At 50.7% G+C, this 23612-nt stretch overlaps 1 protein-coding gene across 3 annotated transcripts in view; it reads right to left on the reverse strand.

Moving 5' to 3' along the window:
* SAMD10 (sterile alpha motif domain containing 10) overlaps window positions 1–23612 on the reverse strand; it is a 37557-nt gene that overhangs the window by 10910 nt on the left and 3035 nt on the right. For 2 of the 3 annotated variants that reach the window (XR_006285447.1, XM_037915742.2), the window contains exon 2: window positions 10157–10341. Coding sequence is in view for 1 of the 3 variants with exons in the window: in XM_037915742.2 (XP_037771670.1) it covers window positions 10157–10341 (185 nt within the window). In the remaining 2 variants the exon portion in view is untranslated. Of the gene's footprint in view, window positions 1–10156; window positions 10342–19406; window positions 19571–23612 lie in introns of all 3 variants that reach the window. The other variant, XR_006285448.1, reaches the window with a different exon arrangement.

Here is a 23612-nt window from a genome sequence, read left to right on the forward strand (position 1 = left end):
CAAGACTTTGAGAATGCTACCTCACAAGGCATACTTCATACAAAACATATCCTAATTACCTGACAATGGTGAATAAGGGGCTGCCAGGATGTCACACCACCCACTCCCCCGCTGTGTGTGATTTAATGCCGGCATGGCTGCGGCATCTTCCTCTGGATAAACAGGAGAGCTCCACCTTTTTGAATTCCCATTTCATCACTGTGACGGGGGCTTGACGGGGGTGCGGGGGATGGAAGGGGGGCCTGTCATGGGCTATTTCCTTCCCTTTCGCAGAAGAGTGTATGTGACATTCCCGGGAACCGTTCTGTGAAGATGCCCCAGCCAGCCGTGACTTTGCTAGTTAGGAATCCAATTACAACGAATGCTCAGGGCCGTTACGCACTAATGCACAGGCCAGAAAGCACTTGTTTATTCCTTCCCCCTGCCTCCACCTGCCCGGGAAGCCTCAGTCACACATAATACTAGGAGATGATAGCTCCTTCCTCAGCTCCCTTCCCGGGGGGGTTGCACCCAAAGGCAAGTAGCAATGAGCTCCCAGGTCTAGCTGTTACAGGGCTCATCCAGGACCTTCTGCACCCACCCAGGGGATCAGCTGCAAAATCAGCCGCCCTCTCCAGTGTGTTCCCTAGGTCCAGTGGGGAGGAAGAGCAGTTGTGCAGGGTCACTGTAGTGGCAGGATCATTTAGGGGACAGGGTTAATCTCCAAATCACAAGACGTTAGCCCTGACCAAAGGGGACCTGAATGCATTTCCCAGCAGTGCCTGATGCCTTGCTGTCCCCGTAGGAATTGCCAGAGCAGAGCAGTCATGCACCGAGTTTCACATCCCATCTCTGAGAGCTGCCAGTGCCAGATGAATCAGAGGAAGGTGCAAACCCCATCCATGGGGGCTGCTTGCTCATGGGGAAGTCACTTCCCTGCCCTGGCAATTAGAGGTTGGCTCATCCCCTGATGCAGGAAAGAGTCTCTCTTATGTATTTTCCATAAACTTTTCAGCAGAGCGCAGCTCCACCCAGCAGGTAGCAAGACCTCCAGGAGCCCTCTCACTCACCCCTTCTCTGAGAGAGGGTCTGGCTCCCAAAGCCAGGGAGCAAGACTCGCCAGTGCTGTCCTAAAGCAGCAGGGCTGAGTGTGCGGCACCACGTGTGACCTGGAAACAATAACAACAGGCTGGGACTCGTCCCTCCCCCCCCGGTGCTCAGTCCCGCGGTTTCAGTGCACATACCCAGCACCGGACTGGGAGGTCCAAATACTGCCAAGGGATTCAAATGGGGAGTTCGAGCGACATTTCACAGCCCGCTCCATGGATGGTCCTCCCAGAATTTAAGCCCAACATTTGAGACATTAAAGCTACCTAGAAACCCCCTCCCGCCACATAAAACCGCCTTGTGCTTTGCAATGCTCATGAGATGGGTACGGAAGCTGCAGCCCACCATCCTTTGCCATCCGGCCCTTGCTGTCCCCCTTTGGCTTCAAGAATCTCTCGGTCTCCATCTCATCCCCAAATTCTTTATCCCGCTTGCACTGGGAGTGAAGTCATCCCAGGCTTTGGACACTCACAAAGAGTCAGAGTGAGGGAACATGTGACTAGCTCCTTGCTAGTCTCTCCAGAGCAAGGGGGCCACCCTCACAGATTGCAGGGACTGGTCTGATTTAAACTGCTCAGTGTGGAAAGAAGCAGCCGCCAATAATGGGAGGTGAAGGGACGGACAGATGCATTGCACATTATGCAACAGAAAGAAAGGGGCCGGAACTGCATCTGCAGCTCACAGCTCCTGCAAATGAGTGGGCTAATAGACCTGTCTAGGGTCCACGGTAGTCAACCAGGCACCAGCAAGTTACCGCCAGCAAAACGCAAAAACCCTGTTGATGGCGCTAGGAGCACATGGCCTGGGCTGGTGCAATGGCATCACTTACACCTGGACCCTGTTGTTCTAAAGGGGATGGAAAGAGTACAAGAACAGCTTGAGATTCAGCAAAGGCTCCTCTGGTCCTGGTGGACCTGCTGGCTTGCTGGTGAGAAGAGTTTTTCTGTAGTCAGGCTGCTAACAACTGGAAACCCACCAAAACAGGGACTCCAGGGGACCACTCACCCTCTGCCCCACCCCAGTTGTGGATCCCCTAAATATCCCCACAGAAACCCTTTATCAATAAACTCCCTGCATTAGGAGGCAGAGAACCGTAGAGCATCCACTTTCTCTCCCCCCCTTTAGAGGCTGCATGTCTAGTGGTTAAGAGCATGAGGCCAGGATCCTGGATTGGAATCTTGGCATGGCCATGCCACCCTGGGCAAGTCACAGAATCATAGGCGTGGAAGGACCTCGAGAGGTCATCTAGTCCAGTCCCCTGCACTCATAGCAGGACTAAGTATTGTCTAGACAATCCCTGACAGGTGTTTGTCTCTCATCCTCTGTGTGCCTTGCTTTCCTCAGCTGTTAAATGGGATTCCTTATGGAGAAACATGGGGCTCAGCACTCAGTGACCCTCGGTGCCACGCCAGAGCAAAGGCCTACCTGCCAGCCTTAGTCATTGTCAACCTTGCTCGAAGCTTTTCTCTTAGTGGTCAATATGGGAAGAGGCCTCGTTGAAAAGCAGTCAGACTGTAGAGCCCCATGGGGGGACAGAAAGGCACATCCCTTCCCTTACCCAGAATCCCAAGTAGTTTTGGGCCTTACTCTCATGGTGTTCCAGCCAACGTTCAGTAGAACCTGGCTTGTCAATGGCTTCAGTGCAGCCAGAGGAATGTGGCGCATCCCCGCTTTCATTGACTCTAGCGGGCTCTCGACAGCAAACAAAATCCAAGATTCAGACTCATCCTGGTGGCAATGTGATAAGGTTAAACTTGCCTCCCAGCCTGTGTCAGGAATATGTTCCTCACTGGGGTTCCTGTGGCACCGAATTCCTGCCTTCGCCTTCACTCACCTGGGAAATGGTCTCCCCTCTCCCACCGAAGAAGCTGTCTCCTGCAGCTGGCCCATGCACTCTGATTCTGAACAGCGCTATGTCATGCAGACCAGAGTGTCCCATCAGGGACTTGAGCATTGGTCCTGGGTGCACATTATGTGTCTTCTTTGCCCTGGCCAAGTTCTGAAGCCTGCAGGTGGCTCTGAAGTTGTGGTAAAGTTTTCTTCTTCCCATTTGATTTTTACAGAAACTTCAGCGTTGCAAGGCCATTGCAACCTGGATTAAGCTCAGTACAAAGCAAATAACATGTCACGAGCAGCAGTATCAGGGAGCTGACTATTCCAATCCTTCACGGAGAATGTTTCTGGCCAGCAGGAGTTCTCGTCCTGTCAGGAGTCAGCCGAATTAGGTGGGGAAATAGGCCTGGGAGACCAAAGTCCACAGTTACTTTTTAGTGCTCCTGAAAAGGAAGGTAATAATAGCCTTGGCTGGAGGCTGGCACAGCCCACAAGTACAGCAATGGGGCTCTTGGAGAGCTCATTGCAGGAACTACCTGGGCTGGGGGCCATAAGAAGACCCCTTTCTGCACAGAAGCACTGAGTCAAACCGTGCTCAGAAACAGCTTCCACCAATGATCACAGGTCCCAGTCACTGCCCATATGGCCCAGGGCTGAATTTTTTAAATGTTTCTTATTAGCCACTGTGTTAGGGAGGAAGGGTGGGCCAGTAGTTAGAGCAGGGAATTGGGCATCAGGATTGTGCTTTCGACTCTGCCACACACTTACCACCTGCCCTTGGACGAGTTATTTAACTTCTCGGCCCCTCCATGTGTCACAGCACATTGGATGACACGTGGGTCGGGGGTGGGGGGGCAGTTTGGAGAAGGACCATAGAACTGCTCTCCTGCTCCTGGATAAGCAGGATCTTATCCACCCTACACCCTTCTTCCAGTTGGTTTGGATTCTGTACAGGGAACCTCCTCCTTTGCGTGTCCTCATCTCCTCGAAAGGAAGAGCTTTCTTTTCCGAGTCTTTGTTGAGATTCAGCTTTTCTGAGACAGAAGAAAGCTGAATTTCCCAACGCCCGCTGCGGCTCAGGAAAGGGCCAACGTGCTGAATATGGCTGGGGCATATTCGAGGCAAGCAAGAAGTAGGGGGTGGTGTTTGGAAGCGGCTAGTAGCAATATGCCAGGATTCAGAAGGTCAGCTGTGTTTGTACTGCAGTGTCAACTTCCTTATGTGAACACTGACTAATTAAGCAAGCAAAGAGAGACAATTAGTGCACCAGGAAGTTGGGCATTCCAGGATTACTAAAACTAGTCCCATGTCCCTGCAATGGCAAACACCAGCCAGCCACAGGCAGCTGTGACACGAACTTGCTGCCCCGTCCCTGCAGACAATCTGGTGCCTTTTATCAGCCATGACCTTAAATGTTCTCCTTTGTGACTCCCCTCCATGCAGCCGCAGGTGTCGGAGTGTGGCCAACTTTTCATCTTGGAGATAACAAGGGTAGGAATGCCCCAAATCCACCCCCTTCACACATTGGCAATTGGATGCACAAGGAGTGCTCAGATGGGTGGAGCTTTTTCTCGAGCAAATTTTGCATCCAAGGACGGATGAGACTGAACGGCAGCTTTGCCCTGGGGGGCAGGATCATGTGTTGTGCCTCCAGGTGGCATAACGCACACTGGTACAGCCCAGGGGCAGGTGGGGGAAGCCACCTTTCCTTCCTCCTGATTTTGGATTAGTCAAAGGCAAAAATTACCCCGGAGAGGGCTGGGCTAAGTTACAGCTCTGCAACACAGCGCTGCTCCAAAATCCCCCCAGCATTATGGCTGTGGGTCCGACATGACCCTTTCTATCCTGAGCCGTGCCCATCAGCACTTCAGGGGGGTCTGTATAGAGCAGCCATCAGCTGCCAACAGTGCCTGTACCAGGAGAATTTCCCCCGGCCATCTTAGAAGTGTTTAAGGCCTCAGTACACCACTACATCATACAGGGGCTATAAGGGGCGGGAGAATCCCTCCCGAGATCTTTTGGGGGAATTTTGGGAAAATAGCTCAGGTGTGTGTGAGCACATGCATGAGTGTTGGTGCTGTGTGTACAGGAGGGAAAGATTTTCAAAGAATCTGAATAGCAACTGAATAGCCTAAATACACACTCCATTTGTATGCACTGTTACCATGATTTTTGTGAACGCAAATTGGGGAACTGAACACACTAGTTACCAGAATTGGCATTTGCACATGCAGTTACCCACTTTGCATGAGGTTATATTAACGGCATGCATAACGTAGAGGTACGCTTTGAGACCCTTCAGAAATCTGGCCCAGGAGTCACAAAGAGTTTCTGTTGGATATCCCATGACTCATGGAAGCTAATGCAACAAGACATATTCAAAAGGTTCATATTCCGGAGAGGTGAGTAAGGAGGGGAAGGACTTTGAGCTTTAACATTTTCTCTCCAACACGCGACATGTTTTCTGATGAAGGCCTGACCTAGTGGTTTGAGCACAGGAGTGGGAGCCAGAGAATTCAGAGTCCTAATCCTGACTCTGATTTGGATTCCTGCTGTGGCCTTGAGCAAATCACTTAACTTCTCCGTGTCTTGGTGACAACAATGGTCACAACCCTTACTCCCTCAAAGGGGTGTTGGGAGAATGAATTCACTGGGGGTAGGAATTAGCAAAGATGCAAAATGCTATTTAAAACACCCAGGATTCGGTTCCATGTGTTAAGCAAGTTGCACATTTAAGTCCCACGCACATCTTTGCATGTCTCTTCCCCATCGTGGAGGACTCACAAGATTATGATCTTACATGGGCAAATCTTCCAGTGAGCTCAATGGCACCATGGGCAGGAAGGAGATTGTTACGTGCCTGTATGGAGCCTTTCCTCATTATAGCCAAAATCGGCCTGAGTCCCCACAGTTCATTCCCATTCATGCACCATGGAACACCAGGGGCTGGTTCTAATGCAGAACACCACTATTTGCCCACAGATATCAAAGTAACAAGCAATGATGGGAAAAGGAAAACAAAGTGCCCGAGCATAACAATGGCTCTTTAAAACCAAACAAAGAAACAATGCTGAGACTACAGCACCACTTACCCAAATAACCCACCAACGGGGTAATAGACACTTAGGAACCCGTAATTTCCCCAGACAGGAGTGAGCCATGCAAAACTCTTGGTGGTTGAGCACGTTTTCATAAATTGGCAAGCTGTCTGAAATCGCCTCTCCCCCTAATTGGCTGAGATTACACCTCGTTGCCTTGAACGTGACCGCTAAGCCAAACAGATGCAGCCTTGCACCTGGAAATTCTTTCAGAGCATATAATAAAATATTTCCTTTGCTCGCTCCAGATCAGAATCTTTCAAATCTCCTTTCCCCACCCCAGTGATCTTCAGACTCTCTCTGCTGGCCTGGGCAGCTGCAGTTCTGAGCAGTAAAGTCACAGTGGGACTTCCTCAAGCTATAGTTGGGGTCCAGAGAACCAGGCTCTAAGGGTGGGAACAGCACACCCTGAAGCCTACTCATCTGCAGGTTCTCTCTCTTGTTATTCCTGCTCAGCTGGAAGCTCAGCATGAGTCCCTGGGCTCCTGAAGGTGGTAAATGGGGAAGTGTAATGAATCAATGGCTCCTCTTCCAGCTGGCTGAACTAAACTGTCTCTCTGATAAACTCACAGCCATGAATATCAAACGCTAGTGTTTCAGGGACCGAGGTAGAGGCTGCCTTAAAGGCTGTTCTACTGGGAAGAGACCAAGGAACCATCTGCAAGATATGATGCCTTTTAATGTCTTCCTTCTATGGGTCACATGTGAAAGGGCTACGAGGCAAGGGTTTTGAATACAGTGAAATCGCTTTGCATTAATTCACCAGGCTTTTCTTCATTAGCTTCTCTTCCTTCAGGGACAGCAAAAGTTGAAACCTCTCTCACCTTGAATCCCTGCTTTGGGGACTTGGAGTCAGCCAGCAGGGAGAGAAGACAAGCTTCAAAGCAGTTAGTATTAAAAACCAAGTGGATGCCCTGACCCATTTCTGATGGGACTGTGTGACAGGGGGCAGCAGCTTTGCTTCCTAGTCCCCAGTGAACCAGGACTCAACCCCAGCTCCACTTCGCCATCACTTTGCACAGGTGCTCAAGGAAAGGGGTACAAGGATGGCTGCTTGGGACAGAGTTGGGAAAGTCAGGGGATGCACCCAGGGCTCATAGGGCAGGGCTGCAGCCCTAGCTGCTGCCTGGTCCTTTTCTGATGGTAAGTCACTTAAATTTTCCTCTCTCCTAGCAAGAAACCTTGCTGACCACAGCTGCATTTCTCCACTGAGCCACTGCCCCAGCTGACAGTCTGTGGGTCACCACTGCTCAGGGACCCAGAGGTGGATTACCACAGGGAGAGGGTGAGATCTACTTTGTTTTTCTAATCCCAGAGAAAAATGCCCTCCAGGGAGCATCTCCGGAGGCCACCCTGGGTTCACTGCAGGGACTAAAACAAAACCACCCATGCTGCAGCCATCAGATCTGTCTCTAGCTCGGTCACTGCAGAGCTCCAGCTGGAAGGGCTGGAGATTTTGTCATCAAGACACTGTTAATCTCACCCAAAGCTTGAGACCTTTGACTGTCCCCTATGAGCAAATTACATTTCCATCAGGGGAAAGGAGCCTGCCAGTCCATGGATGCAGCCGTGGGTCCTGAGCAGAGTGGTCACTGTTGGGCAGGATGGGTCAGCTACCTGCGTGGATTCTCTTTATCCACAGAATGGGCTCAGCACAGACTGCAGCAGGGCAGCTTCCTCAGGCTGGCCTGCCCGTCCGTGGAGACTCAGCCCTGCTGCCTGGGAGGCTGAAACGGGAGTTTAAGCTCCATGGGTCATCTAGGGTTTATGGACACAGAGACTTAGTGCGTGGCAAGCTGAGGCTGTGTGAATTTGCTGCGCACTGATCGGCCAGGTGGTCCCTGCTCTTGGGCACTAAAAGTCCCCTAGCGCACATTCACCAACTCCCACGTCAAGCAGCAGCGGGTCAAAGTGCCCTAGGGACCATTCAGTGCACGGCAGTAGGGTCCGCGCAGCCAGTTAGCGTGCTGCAGATCCACACCCCTGCTTCCCAGGCACTAAGCCGCCTTATGGACAAGCCTTTAGCCCTTGACTTCTCTGCCAACACTGCCAAGTGGAAATGGGCCCTGTTAGTACAAACTGGATTGTGGGCACTTGACTGAAACCCACCAAACTCATGTCACAAAGGGGAGGGGGCCACTGAACTGTCCCCCCTGCACTCACAGTGCGTACTGAACACCGGGGAAAGGAAATTAAACTTCAGTGGCACCCTGGCCAGGAGGAGGCAGGATGAACACGCAGCTGGAATGAGATATTGCAAGTTTAAAGCCAGACGCACGCACTGCATATTCTCTTAGGGTCTGATTCAAAGTCAATGGCAAGGCTCCCCAGGTCTTCAATGGTCCTTTAGCACCAACCTTTTGTAGTGGTAACCACCCATTTTTTCATGGTTTGTGTGTATAAAAAGATCTTCTGTGCTTTCCACAGTATGCATCCGATGAAGTGAGCTGTAGCTCACGAAAGCTTATGCTCAAATAAATTTGTTAGTCTCTAAGGTGCCACAAGTACTCCTTTTCTTTTTGCGAACACAGACTAACATGGCTGTTACTCTGAAGCCCGGTTGTAGTCGGTGGGGTTGGTTTCTAATGCTGCAGAATTAAATCAGAGGCCGAGACATTCAGCAAAGAGAGAGACACAGTCCTCGTCTCTCTGCACAGAGAGACGCTGAGCTGGAGACACAAAGCGAAATGCTTCTGGCACCCTTAACTCAGCCTCTGATGAACAGGAGTTTGCACTGGAAATGAAAGAACCCATGATGCAGAATTGCTGATGTCAGCACCTTTTGCCTCCCTCCTTGGAAATACTCCAGTGAGGAGGCAGCACTGACTAGTGCCTTATCGTTAATATCTTATAATAACGAATACAATGTCCCTGTGGGTTCACCTGCCGACTTCCTGCCACAACAGGCCAATCAGGGCTGTAGTGAGACCTTTGACGATGAAAGAACAGCAGGTGTCCCCAGTCCTGGCTGGAGCAAAATGCAGTGAGCTGTCCCATGGCAGCTTTATGGAGAAAGAACACCGGGGCAGTCACTGCAGAGATGGGGCCAGAACCAAACCCCTGGACTTTGGGGGAGTTCGGTCCAGACTCTGTAGCTCAGGCTCATCTCTGCTGCAGAGATCTAGCATTACACCCCCTCGGCTTCAGTGGCAGGTACTGAATGCCGTGCACAAAGCAGGCTTTAGGGCCAGTCTACACTGCAGTTGGAGGTGTGTGATTGCAGCTCTCTCCTGCACTACTTTTAATCTAGTTAGCACGGGTACTAATACCAGTGAAGACATGGCAGCTCAGGCCGTCCAAGCCGGCCTGGAAGCCTGGGGACATACTTGCATTCCTAGCTTGGGTGGCTGTGTCTTTACGGCTATTGTATCCATCCCACTTAGACTGAAGCTAGGGCGGGTATGTCTACCTGAGCGGCAATCACACTTCCAATTGCACTATCGACATACCCAAAGGGGACGCTGCAGCACGGTCTGTACAACAGAGAGCCCATGCCCACTCCAGGTCACCACGCCTGCTCAGTGCAGGACACCAGCATGCACTCTGATGGTGCCCCCACGTGCCACTGAACCCCAGTGGCAGGTGCAGCCTGACTAATCAAAGTACCTCTTCTCTTTTCAGCTTCAAAGCCCTGCAAAAAAAGAGAATTAACAATGCTTGCGGGGGAAAGGGGAGGCAAGCTCCACTCCCCACCCCTACTCCTTCCACAAGGTGGGTTTTTTTAAAATCTCCTTTCAATAATCATCTCTTAAATTCTGCAGGTTATGAAGTCATCATGAGAACGTAAAGCAAAACCAAGAGCCTGCTCTTGCGAGGTTCTGAGCTCCGTGGGAGAGACACTCCCCTTAAAATCAGTCAGTTTGGAAGGTGCTCAGCACATTACAGGACTAGTCTGGGAGGACAGGCCTTCTCTTTCCCTGCTAGGCAGGCAAAAGGAGCGTGAGCTCGGAGATCGGAGCAAGCCAGAGCCTATGACTCTGACACCTCATGCACTGCCAGGGGGTGGGGGTTAGGGGGACAGCATGCTGGAAGTATGCTGGAATGGCCCCCTCTAACCCAAAGGGCCATTCAGCAGTGCACATAGACATGGCTAGCGTCCCATAAGAGGCGAGGAACGTACACTCGCGACAGGCTGGTACCTGTGAGCCTTCGGTTCCCGGCTGCTGTAGGAGCTTGACGGTCCTGCCTCCTGCTGACCTCTGACTCCGCCCGTCGTGCCAGGTGAGGCTGCTGCCCGTGTTCCGCTGCAGACGGTAATTGAGGTTTTCGGCCGACACCGTGTGCTCCAGGAGGTTCCGGCAGAAGCTGAAGTGCGCGGCTGCGGCTGGGGAGGAGAACGATTATATCAGAAAGACAACAAACATACCCCATGCACCAGCGTCCTCCCACAGCTGCCCAGATAGCGCTATGCGCTGCTGCTCAAGAGACAGGACTGAGTCCACGTCCTCCAGTCTTCTTCTCTGCCCCTGAGGCCGAAGGACCTGGGAAGGACGGGGAAGTGCACCACATTGGCAAAGCCTGTGTTGCTTTCCCCTCTGGTGGCTGGTCCACTAGAGGACAACAGCCTACTACTGCTACCTGCTCTTAGCTGACGTGGCAGAAGTCTGTTCTACACATCACAGATGCAAAACTCCATTGAGCAGCCATGAGGAGAGGGCTGTTGCTATGGCAGCGCTTGCAGCCAGGAGAAGGTCTTGCTGGGAGGACAGGGGTATTTTCCAAGAAGAAGCAGGTGAGGCCATTCTAAAGGAAGGAAGCTTGTCTGTGGGCTGCCCAGGGAGCAGCTGCAGCATGTCAGCAATCCCACGTCTTCTGAAGGAGCAGGAAATCAGCCCCGGTTCTCAGTGACCAGCTTTGGCTGGTCGCAGGCACTTAAACGCACAATGACACCCTATGGGGCCACAGCCGCTGACGAGGACCCACGCACCCGGGCTGCAAGAGCTCCGACCGCAAATCCCAGTTCTGTTAGGAAATGGGCTGGCTCTGGAGCCCATCTCCCACTGGCATGTGGGATGCTACGCCCCTCACTCAGCTGCGCTTGGTGTGGACACAGGTGCTGCATTGGCGCTGATTCTGGAGGCTTTGACGTAGAGCCCCCCCCGCAGCCTAGGGCTGGCTAACTGGGTCCCCTGGGCCTGAAACTGCCACACACAGGCAATACGATTACATTTAGTGTCCCAGCAAATGAAGGCTTATTGGAGGGGAGTTTGCCTCAAGCAGCCATGTGACCCGCTAGGACCCGTTAACCCTTTAGAGGCGACAGTGCCTTAAACTCCTGGCACTGGCCTTCTGGTCCGTGGGGCTCCATACTGTGATGGGAGGTGCAAAGAGGAGGTTGAACAAAGAGCTGCTTCCCTTGCCAGTCCTGGGGGAGGTGCAGTGGGGAGCTCCGAGTGTGCACAGGACCCTCCGGCTGTGGCTTGAGCTTTAGGCTGGCCAGGCCTGCCCCTCTCCTGTGTGGGGGGAGGGGACCGAGTGCCTTTTTGCCGTATGGCTCCCCGAACACTTCTCCAGTCCGGGCACTGCCAGCAAAGACGTACCTTACCATGAAGAAATGCCCGAGAGCTCTGCAGTGAGAAGCCCACATGCCAGGGCTCGGAGCGGGGCAGGCGCCGTGTCTCGGACCATTGCTGGGCAATCCTGGCGCCTTTTCCAGGGGCAGTTCAGCACCAAAAATGCTGAGGAGGCAACATCCCGGGGGCTGCGTGCTGGGATCGTGAGCCGTGGAAACCACGCTCCAGAAAGTAAAAATAGGAGGACGGGAAGAGGGGGGTGTCGGGGGGGGGGGTGTCCAACAGCCGTACACCTCTGCTCCCGAAACTGCCAGACAGGGTCTGTGTAACCCAGGATCCCACGCTCAGTGCTATGACCGTTCCCAGAGCCGGACTTGAGGAGGGCTGGGGGCCTGGTGGGTAGAGCAGGACGAGCCTGTGTTGTCTGGCTCGATGGAGGCTCGCGAGTGACGGGGGAGCTGCCTCTTGCCACCTCGCGCCTGTGAAACCATCCTGTCTGCTCAGATGGCTGCTGTTACCATGGCAACAGATTCTGCGACCTGAGTAACAGTGGGTCTGCGCTGTGGGCATTCCCGGCTCTACCCCAGTCCTGCTGCGAACCCCCCCTTCCCCCCCGGACCCCAACCACTTGATGCCAGTCCCCGCAGCCCCTCCCTTCCCACAGCCCAGCCCAGTTTTCCTTCAAAGGAAAACACCTGATGGAGGAACCTGTGCAGAGATTTTGGCTACGATGGGAGGCCTCAAGCTTCTCATCACTGGTGAGCCAGCGAAAGGCCGTGAGCAGCAGGCTGAAGCCCCTTGACCTGAAGGAATGGCAGGTGTGGTCTGAGAGTGCGCTGGCTCTGGGTACCTGGGCACAGGCTTTAGGGATGTATCGTCTGAGGGTGCTCATGCATGGGGCTCTACGTACCCCGACTCTGGGTGCATGGTGGATTTGCCTGAAGCATAGAGATTATCATAGCCGAAGGTCGCAATACAAACTGCAAAGGCACAGCCTTCAGGATGAGGTTAAAGCCATGGGCCTGAGTGACTCCGCACGGCCTCTCGTGATCCCTTGGCACTGGTTGTTAGGAGTAGGGACATAAAGCACGATCCTTTGGCCAAATGCCAACACGGATTTTTATATTCTACTTCCCTGAAACACCTCCCCCGACTGCAATTTCAAGTGACTACAGGATCCTTTTGTACTCCCTGCCCTAAGCTGTTGTGCAACATTTCAGCGTCCGTGCGACCTCTGAGGTGGCTGCATTTCAGCAGTCAGTGAGGTGATTCCTCAACTGAGGCACTTTGAAATTCTTGGCCGATGGCGCTAGAGAGGTGACAAACATTACTCTTCTTCTTGACTCAGCCCCTAACCCGTGCTCTTGTTAACAACACCAGGAGACTCTGGGGATAGCAATGACCCATTCCCAGGCTGGGTCATACCCTGAATGCTGTTTAAATGTCTTCCTGCCCTCACCATTCTCCTGTTTTCTTTTCAAAGAGACGCGAACAGCCCGCAACGACAATTTCTTATGCCAGCTTGCTCTGATGAAACGAACAGAGGTGCCCGAGACATTTGCCCACACAGTGCTAGCACCGGCGAATCTTGCTTTGACACCAATATTCCAGCCAGCGAGACACACAGGGTCTGATTCACCAGTTTGCTACACCAGTTTTATGCCAGTGTGAATCCACTGGGCCGGTCCTCAAATGCTGTAAATTGGGGTATTTCCGCTGACTTCAACAACGCTACAGTTTGCCAGTTTATGAGAGCTGAGTATCTGGCCCATTGCCTCCATAGAGTCAGACTGGTGTTATGGAGTGGTCAATCCATCCCCTGGAGATCTTTGATAAAATTCCATCCACGCCCTCCTATCCCCAGACAATTCAGGGGTAAAGGAGATTTCTTGAGATTATAATGAAGCCCAGCAGATCCTGCCCATTTCCTCTTCCAAATCCTTATGAGACACCAATCAGAGCGTTTACAGAAATGCCCGTGTGTCTGTGAATGTGTGATCACTTACACAGCTCTGAGTACATGCACACATGTGAACTTTGAACAGATACACGCAAGTGTGAATTCACATCCAGCATATGTGTGTGCGTGTGTGTGAATGCACTGGGAACCCGAGTACATGCACACAAGGGTGTATTTGCATGTGTGGGTGAATAACCACATGTATGTGCGAGCTTGCCCACATCTGCACATGCACGACCATGGTGAGAAAGAAAAGTAATTGTGCTCATTCGATATTGACCGTTTGGTTGCTCAGAAGCTTGGGCTATTCCGTTTGTTCCAATTAAAATGTAACATTTTCCTTTGGGGGGAAAGAAAATGAATCCTTCTGTAAGAATAAAGTATCAGTACAAGAGACACACGCTCATCTATTCTAGATGAAAGGTGGGAGGCTTGGCATAAGCCACGTGGATCCCACAAAGCAGGGACTAAGATCTCGCTGTTTAGACTACAACGAACAATCTGAAGCCACACACAGAGAAGCCTCTTTCTAAGGATACCTGATGCACTGTAGGAATTAAAGGTTTAAAGAAAAACCATCACTATTGGGCGCTAATGTCTATAGTTGGGATCTCTAGGGGAGATCCCTCACTTGAAAAGAAAAATCAACCCTTGTGCAACAGGAAACTGAAATCTAAGAAAATGCCCCTCACTCAAATGATACATTGTACAGAACTAAACCTATCCAAGGAGTAGTACTGGGAGCAATGGGATCACATTCAGCAATGGAAATTTGAGAGAGAAATATCAAACATTTCCTAAGAGTGAGAGCGATTAGGCTGTGGAACGGTGTCCCAAGGGGCGAGGTGGAAATGCCATCGCCTGAGACATTTTAATCTGACTTAAGGAACCGTTAGGGAACACACTGTGGAAAGCAATCTTACACTGGTCCCCAAGGGAGGAACTAAATGACCCAACAGCTCAAAAGGACCATGGGTCTCTGAAAGGGAATGTCCTCCTTTCATTAATTTTCAGAAATAGAGAAAAGCCCTCGTCAATTAATTACGACATAAACCAGCTAAGGGAATAAGGGAAAACGGAATGGGAAACTGGCCTGATCTAGGAATGGGCTTGCTAAATATATCTGCTCTCTATATGCCATGAAGGTTCTGATGACGCCCAGGGTCATGAGAGCACCTGGCACCAGAACCCTTGATATGAGATTATTGCTTGGTAAACCACTGCAGCAATTCTCTTGTGATTACTTCTTCTTTGAATATAACAAATGGAGCTGAGTCTTCCATGGAAATGCAACTGCATAGAGAAACCTGGTGCTCGGAGGCCATGTCGGTACTTAGAGAGAGCTAAGTCAAATCCGTGCAAGGGCCTAGCAACAGAGGCCACCCCACTGCAAAGAGGGGTCTGCTGGAGAAGCCAGTCACAGGTAAATACCAAAAGGAATCAGTAACTGGGAACAATGAGAAGCCCACAGGGCTGTTCTGAAGAAGTGCAGAGGTTCAGACGTAAAGGGCTATTTCATCATTCTGATGCCAGTGCCGTGTAATGTGACTTTGACATCACAGACGGGAGGGGACCTTTTCTTAAAGAAGAGCTGAAATGTAAATGCTGACTCATCCACAGGTTATTAAGCATTATAAGATGGCTGTCACAGAAGTTAAAGCCCCGCTGGTGGGTGAACATTCCAAGCCAGGGTGATAGAGGTTACCAGCTGCACTCAGAAACCCAAGAGCCAATTGACAAGAGTTTGGGGGTTTTCCCCTTTTAAAAGCAGAAGTATTATATAATAGACATGATGCACCCACAGATGGAATGCTCGGTCTAGTATCATTTGTCTTTATGCGCCCTCATTAGGGGGACAGTAGATTCTATTTCCACACCATGCCATGTTTGGCTGTTTACTTCCTTTGCTGATGGGACCGTAATTCATAGATACCAAGGGCAGAAGAGATCATGCTGACCATCTGGTCTGACCTCCTGTATAACACAGGCCAGAGAACTTCCCCCAGATAATTCCTAGATAAACATCCAATCTCGATTTAAAAACTGTCAGTGATGGAGAATCCGCCAGGACCCTCGGTATATTGTTCTCGTGGTTAATTACTCTCACCATTAAAAATGTACGCCTCATTTCCAGTCTGAATTTGTCTAGCTTCAACTTCCAGGCATTGGATTGTGTTAGACCTTTCCCTGCTAAATTGAAGAGCCCATTATTAGCTAGCAGCTGGTCCTGCTGTTACCCTGAGGCTGTTGAAGATAGACAGCTCTACTGCAGGAACCCTCCAGTTTAGTTCATGTACCGTGTAATGCCATTCACATACATACCCACAATGTGTGTGTTATTTACATACATAAAATTGGGTGTGTAAGGAGAAGCTGGCTTCAGATTCACCGCAGAAGGACTAGCATCCCTTCCCAAATACTTGCATCTATGCGGCATGTAGTACAGAAGGGGTACACAGGGGAGCAGGGGTCCTGCTATGTTAAAGAACTCCTGGTCCTGGCCAGAAGCTGAAAGACAGGGGCCTGTTTCAAAAGGTCATTATCTTGCATCTGTCCCCCCAGTATCTGAGGCTCTCACAGGAGCTCAGGTAGCTGTATTCAAACTTGGTCTGAGACGAGTCAACGGTGTCAGAGAGCAGGGAGCATATGGGAGAAAAGCAAAAAATGAAAGAGCTCCAAATAAAGGCAGCATACCGAGCGCTCCGATGGGTTTATGCTCCGATGGAGAGAGGCAGCAGTTGTATTATCCCAGAGCTCGGAGGCAGTTCTTTAGAAAGCTTCTGCTCCCTTCTCCCACCCAGCCCTCAGGTTTCAACTCTCTGGTTACTCAACAGCACTTACTTCTGCAGCACAGAAGCAGAAGTCAAGGTATCGCTTAGCAAGGGCCGGAGTCCATTCTTTCTTGAGCAAGAGGGTTCAAGGTACAAGCAGATCAGCAAGCCATAGAAGGGTCCAGCAGCTAAGCCATCCCTAGCTTTTCCTTTGAGCCCCTGACTGTACCGGGACACAGTGGTGGCGATGGAAGAGATTTCCTGTCTTTGCATAGTCAAGAACCGAGGCCAAGCCCAGTGTCGCCCTGATCCATGCCTCTCATACGCTACAGTAAATACAGTAATAAATACGCACAGATGAATGCTCGCTAGCAGAGCCACAAAACCAAAAGCATCAGCCGGTTTCCTCCTACAATGACCCTAAAGGAACGAATTCAAAAATCAGCCAGGCCTTTGTCTCCTTCTGCACTGACTATAACTCCCTTTGCTTTGGCTGCCCCTGGGCCCACCTCTCCAGAGCCAGTGTTTGTACGGAGGTGGGCAGAGGCATCTTTGCAAACACAAAGCAGCATGACCCCTTCCCTTCCTGTTCTCAGACACATCTCCCTGCCGGTGCAAGTCAGCAGAGCTCCACTGACTTCAATGGAGCACCAGCCGTTTACACCAACAGGGAACTGGGCCCTTGCACCTCAGGTTCACCAGACCCAGCCTTCCCGGGGTGCACCGCAACGGCTCTGTATGTCAGCGCCGTGGGAGAGGGATGGTCGCCCTGGCTGCAGCCTCAGAAGAGGCTGGATGAATGGGAGCGAGCCAGCGCTGGGCGAGTGCTCAGGACGAGCTGTCCCGAGCGCAGCTGCGTCCCTTCTGCCCTCAGCCCTCTGCCATACCTGACCGACTCCTGCTGATCGGCGCTTCAGCCCTCCTGCCAATATGCAGCACTCGGTACCCTCTGCTTGTTCTGCGTGCTGGGCAGCGACCCAGCCAATCAGCAATGCAGAGAGGAGGATTAAGACCCTGGCATTCTTTATACCCAGCGCTCTCCTGCTGACAGCCCAGCCAAAGCTCCCCTCCCCCCACGTCATTGTCCTTAGATAATCCCCTCTTCTATCCCACAACCCCCAGCCCCCTCGCTAAGCTCCTTCATTTACATGGCCAGGAGTGACACAGAAGGGCAGAATGTAAACTACTTTGAAAAGGGCTTAACCCGCTAGCACTAGACCTAAGTATCTGCCTGTCATTTCCTCCGCTCGCCCCTTCTAATCCTATGTCAAGTGGAGATTTCAACGGGCTTGAATACCTGGGAGGTGAAAGTATTCTCCAAGAGGGGAAGGAGCCTTGTTCGGTGCACTATTCAGCAGCTCCCCACTGGAGACAAAGCTGCCAGTGGAAACCCAAATCAACAAATAAAATTAAGGCTAAGGGCCTGTGGCAATCCTGCATATCACAGTTCAGTGGTCATCAACTGCCCGTGCAAAGCGGAACTCATCTGAGAATCAGGAAAGCCTCGGCTAATCTACAGGAGACCCAAGTTCTGTTCCTGGCTTGATCCCAGACTTGCTGAATGCTCCTGGGGAAGTCACTTAGCATCTCCGGGCCTCCGTTTCCCCATGTTCCGTTCTTCATTTGACTCCCCTGGGGTGTTGTGTAGAGCTGAATCAGGAACGCTGGGCCGGAACAGTTTTCCATGAGAAAAACGCAGCCCCCCCGAATCGAAGGCTGTGCTAAATCATGTGGATTTCACCAACATTTAATTCAGAGGAAAACAAAAGGGGAGGAGGTGAGTTTGATTATGTCCCATTTTGACATAATCCACATTTCAATTTTTCCTTTCAAAATGCCTCATAATTTCCAGTTTCTAAAGAGATCCACACACAAACAGCTCTTTGGGCAATTTGGCTTCCATGGAGAATTTAAACATGTGTAGGTTTAGTTCCAAATCGGAATGAAATCGAATTCTGAAATGGCAAAATCCTCCCGGAGACGGAATCTCTGTGCTCTGCCCAGCTCTAGTGGTGCGGCCTCACTGGTTTGGGCTGCCGCGTGCTGACACCATGGAGCCCGGGGTGGGCGGAAATCAGGGGGGTTGGAACAGTTTGTACAGTGGGGGTGCTTGGAGCCACTGAACCAAACTGTAAACCCTGTATATGACAGAAACCACTTCAAGCCAGGGGGTGCAGCAGCCCCCCCAGCACCCTTAGTTCCAGCATCTATGGTGAGGATCAGCGTAGAGCTTCACCATCCCAGAGGGAGACCTTCTCAGTGCAACACAATGCCTCCAGGAGCCGAGCACGTGGCAATGCACCCTCGGTCCCGCCACTAAACTGGAGCAGTCCTTGCACTCAGGGGAATACTAGGAGTGTCCAGGTGTGCAAAGAGCAAAGGGGCATTTCCCCCTCCTAGCTCTGAGCAGGGGCTCGTCCGAATTGGGCAGTGTGAGATGCTGGGATGGAAGGCGCTACAGAAACGGGAAGTATTAATCATCATTTTTACTCACTGCTTGCAAGACTTTGGCTTCTTTACTTAGCAGGCATGTATGAAACACAGAGCGAGAAAAAGGTAGGAGACTTTAATCTTCTCAGCTTTCTGCCTCCCTCGCCTGTATTAACGGAGCTTATCCCGTCTCCCTGATGGCCCAGCACATTCTCTTTCTCATCCCCAAAGCACCAAGTCAAGTCTTGGACCCGTGGGCAGAGCCTGCGGCTGTGTCTACACTCGGTGCGCTTTGCCGGGATGGGGTGACTGGCATACTGCACCGGCAAAGTGCTCCTAGTGTGGACCCAGTGGTACTGGCCAAGCTATACTTTTACTGGTATAGCTAATTCCATCCTCCTATCCCCAAGTGAAACAAGCTTGGAAGCAGAGCTTTGCCAGTATAACTGCGTCTACATGAGGGGTTTCTGCCGGTCTGCAGGGGGTGGGGGAGAACGTGTCATGTCTCTTCACATCCCTGAGCGACACAGCTATGCCAGCAGAAGTCGGTAGTGTAGACACAGCCAGGGAGCCTCAGCCAGGGGACTTCAGCTGGGTTCAGAGGGATGTAACCTTTCTCCGCCACCAACCCAGTGCCATGGGACACCCATGTCCCCTGTGCTCCTGCACATCCAGGCCAGATCACTTGCTGCACCTGTGCTGCTCCCATTCTTACCCCAAATCCCTCTGCCCGCAGCCATCTCCACAGCAGTCAGAGAGCCCAAGTTCTTCACTCACATATGGGGGGCAGCTGCCCTGTCTGGACCTCCTGCAGCCTGGCCACACTCCCTGCTTTGGGGGCCTCCTACATACCCAGGATCCTCCCCCAGACCTCTCACCCTGGTAAGGCAGGCAAATATCATTAGCTTCACTTCACAGATAAAATGGTGTCCAAGGCCATAGACAGAGGGAGTTCATGTCAGAGATGGAGTGACAGCTCAGGAGTTCCTGCCTCCTATGCATCTCCACTTACCCACACGTAGTTTACACTTACCTCACCTGGTCTATTCTTCCTATACAATCTCACTATCCTGCCTTCCTCATCTTAAAATGCTATCTGGCTTCAGCTATGGAAAGTTGATGCTTCTTCCAAGCCTACCTGTTTCCCACCATGCTTCCTTTCCTAAAAAAATCATACTCCTGATCTGTTCCTTTGCTGCCACTCGCCTTGGAGCAGGGGATCTCTCCTCGCTTTATAGGGGTCTTGCCATTTCAAAACATCTCTGCTGGGGTCCGTCAACCAATTATTTGCCTACAATGAAACTTGGCAGTAAAAAACCTTGTAAATTATTCTCTTTGATTTATTGTCTTTTTGTAATCATAATAATACTTAGCACTTCTAGAGCGACTTCCAGCCCAAGACCGCAAAACACTTGACTCACATTAATTAAATATTGCAACACCTTTGGGAGCTAAATACAAAGAGGGAAGCTGAAGCAGGAAGATTATATAATTTTCCTCGTACCTCACAGCACTTCAGGAGCAGAGGTCGGACTAGAACCCCGGAATCCGGACTTTCAGTCTTCTGCTCTAGGGGATAGAACTCACCCCTCTTAACCCGCTAGGAGCAAACTGCAGCAGCAGCAGTGAGCAAATAACTGATGTCTCAGTTTGGGGCTGAACCAAAAAATCTGAAAAAATTCATTTCAGGTTGAACAAAATGTTTCGTTTAACCCAAAGTGAAGTTTTGGTTTCAGATCATTTCTGAGTGTGTCTTTTTCAGCAAATTTACTATTCTCCAAAAAAAATTCATCCAGCTCTATCCAGGAGTCCTGAATTCCAGTCCTGACCTGGCCCCCCCAATCTAATCACTAGACAACACTCCCTCCTTTAGAGTAGGTTTCACTGCATTTCTAGACAGCACTGGTTCTTGTATCCTCTTGCTGCGTTTTCCTTACTAGGCCAAGCTGATGTGCTTAACAGCAGCGTTGAACCAGGAAGAAAAAGGGTTATTTTTTATTAACCTGGTTCATTCCATCCCTCTAGCATTTCAGCCTCCACCAGCAGCGACTGGAGATGAGCCTGTCCTAAATCTTCCTTGGAGATAGGTGAAGTCTGGGGACAAAGAACTAACAGGTTAGCATGTGTGCTCTGAACAGAAAAACACTGGCTGATCTCCCACTGCCTCCTAGTTTTCTCTCGTTGCCCTTTGATTTATTTCAGTGCCTCTCCCCTAATGCTGGAAAGGCCAGAGAGGCTGAACAAGGCTAACCTGCTGCATGGAAACCTATAGCAGCTGTTGCTTTCTGTGACAGGTGACAGGAACATAGGCATTGCATATACATTCACAGCCTAGGGAGCTTCTTCACTGTGCATGCATCTTGGTTGGGTTCAGAATGGGCGAGAGTCTGGCTAGGAGAAGGTTGGGAGCTGCCATTTGGAACAGCACAGGAAGATGGAGTTCACTCGACTCACTCAAAATATACAGCAGCTTCAATTCTCCCCCCCCATCACTTTTAACACTAGCTACGTGTTGATGAAAAATGGATGTTACCTGAGCTCATGCAACATCAGTTACCACTGGGTAGGAAAGGAGAGGGAAATGTATGATTTCTGAGTCCTCCACAATAGATCCCACTGTTCAGTCCAGGACCTGAAAGCACTGAATGAGACAGACAGACAGTGGCAGTGTCTCAGGGAAGGGAGTGCCTCGTGTTTTGAGTCGATGCAGTTTGATCGCTACCTGCTGCTGTAAATTTGCTTGGAACAGACTTGATATGACAGTTTTGCCAACCCACTTGCAGATGTTACCAACCTCCCCTTGCGAGAGAAATTTCAAGCAGCCAAATTCATATCAAAAGCATACAAATTAGGAGCAAGATTCCCATCACCTGGCAAAGAGGAAGGATTGCCTAGTGGTAAGACCACTAGCCTAGGACCTAAGGATATGTCCACAGTGCAATAAAACACCTGCGGCTGGCCCATGTCAGGGGACTCAGGCTTGCAGAGCTCAGCTATAAAGTTGCATGTAGACATCCAGGTGTGGGCTAGCACCCGGCCTCTGGAGCCCTGTGAAGGGAGAGGGTCCCAGAGCCCAAGATCCAGCTGGGGCCTCGATGTCTGCACAGCAATTTTATAGCCCCTCAGCTGATGCCCAGTCAGCTGACACAGGCCAGCTACAGGTGTTTTATTGCAGTGTAGACATATTCGGAGAGTCCCAGGTTCAGTTCCCTGCTATGCCACAGATTTCCTATGTGACCTCGGTCAAATCATTTCGCCTCAGGTCCCCAGCTATAAAGTGGCCTTATCTGCCTGACCTCACAGGGCTGTTGTGAGGATAAATACTTGAAAGATTAGAGGCGCTCAGATACTATGGGAATAGGGGCCTGTTAAGTGCAAAATAAAAATGGCAGATCCCCCCCCAGATTTCTAGATCTGTAGGGATCAGCTCTCCCTATGCAGATCTAGAAAAGCAGAACATCAGCACACAAGTCAGAGAGGTGAATTTTGCCTCAGGGAAATAAGCTCCATTTAAAATTTGTGAGTGATTTTGCTGTTCATGAAAAGGAAGAGCTAATACCCGGGGAAAGGCAGATAATCTTACACGTACTGCAGCCCTGCTGTTCCATACCCAGTGCACCTCAGTCTTGACCTGTGACACTCCTGCTATTCCAATCTTCCCTTCACCTCCAGAGATAGGCCCTTTGATGCACCTTTTCCCCCTCTCAATTGTCAGTCCTTCTGAACCATGCCAGACTTCACGGGGGTTTACAGCCTGGGACAAATGTCAATAGGAGGCCTAAATATGGGGCCATACATTTATTTCAGAGTCTCTTATTTAAAAAAAAAAAAGCCCAAGCAAATAATTCAAACTCATACAAAACACAAGGGCACAGCTTTTGCATCTACTTTGTGTGCTCCGTTACTGCAGCTGTGTGAAGTGATACGTGCGTGTGCAAGTTAGGAGTGCACAGATGTTTCTTTCACACACCATTCTGGGAAATCTTGGCCCCAAACTCTTGAACTTCCTCAGAGAAGAAGGATGGTCCAGTGGTCAGCGTGCTGGGCTAGGCTGTGGGAAACCTGGGATCAGTTCCTACTTAGCCACAACATCCTCTAGGACTCTGAGCAAATCACTTAGTCTCTTGGGGCCTCAGTTCCCCATCTGTAAGATGGTGATAATAGCACTTTCATCTCACTGGGTGCTGTGAGGAGTAAAGATTGTGATGTGCACAGATACTATGGAGATGGGGGTCACATAAGTACCTACAATAGATTATACCCAGTAACAGAAATGCTAAGCTTCATACAATGCCTTAGAGAAGTGTGCTTTATGACGAATAAAAACGGTTTGTCATTTTGCTGCATTTCCAACTTCCCCGTGGGAAAGAGACATTTAGCACCTAATGGTGCAAGAAACTGGGCTGCAATCAAGAAGATGGATTTGTGGTTCTGATTAACTAGAGGCCCGTTGCATTTCCTTCATTGCTTGCAGCGGGGAAAGAAAAAACAATCAAGGTTCTTCTGGGGCTTCTGAGGACTGGGTGAATAAATCACATTATTCACTCATGGAATGGGTCCCCAGAGGTCGTGCCTGGCCTTCGACACCTTCACCATGTGAACCACAAAATAAATTGGTCTTCACGTGATTTTACTTTTCCCCTTCAGCTGATCTTAAAATGCTGTAAAGGATGGAGAATTCTACTCGACCCTCTGGGAAAAATTCCTGGGCACTAGGGCGTGAGTGACGTGGTTCCCCTGAGAAGAGTGGTTCATAGCACATTGGATCACTAAGCCTCCAAATTATGACATGGCCTTCCCACCCCCAGCCCAAGCTTCAGTGCAACATATAGCCCATATTCTACCCTCCGCTGTATCCAGAGATCCCCATTGGCTTCAGTGAAATTACACGCCATTAAAGGGAAGGCTTGACACCAATGAA

Source organism: Chelonia mydas, chromosome 13, assembly GCF_015237465.2.
Source record: "Chelonia mydas isolate rCheMyd1 chromosome 13, rCheMyd1.pri.v2, whole genome shotgun sequence".
NCBI lineage: Eukaryota > Metazoa > Chordata > Testudines > Cheloniidae > Chelonia > Chelonia mydas.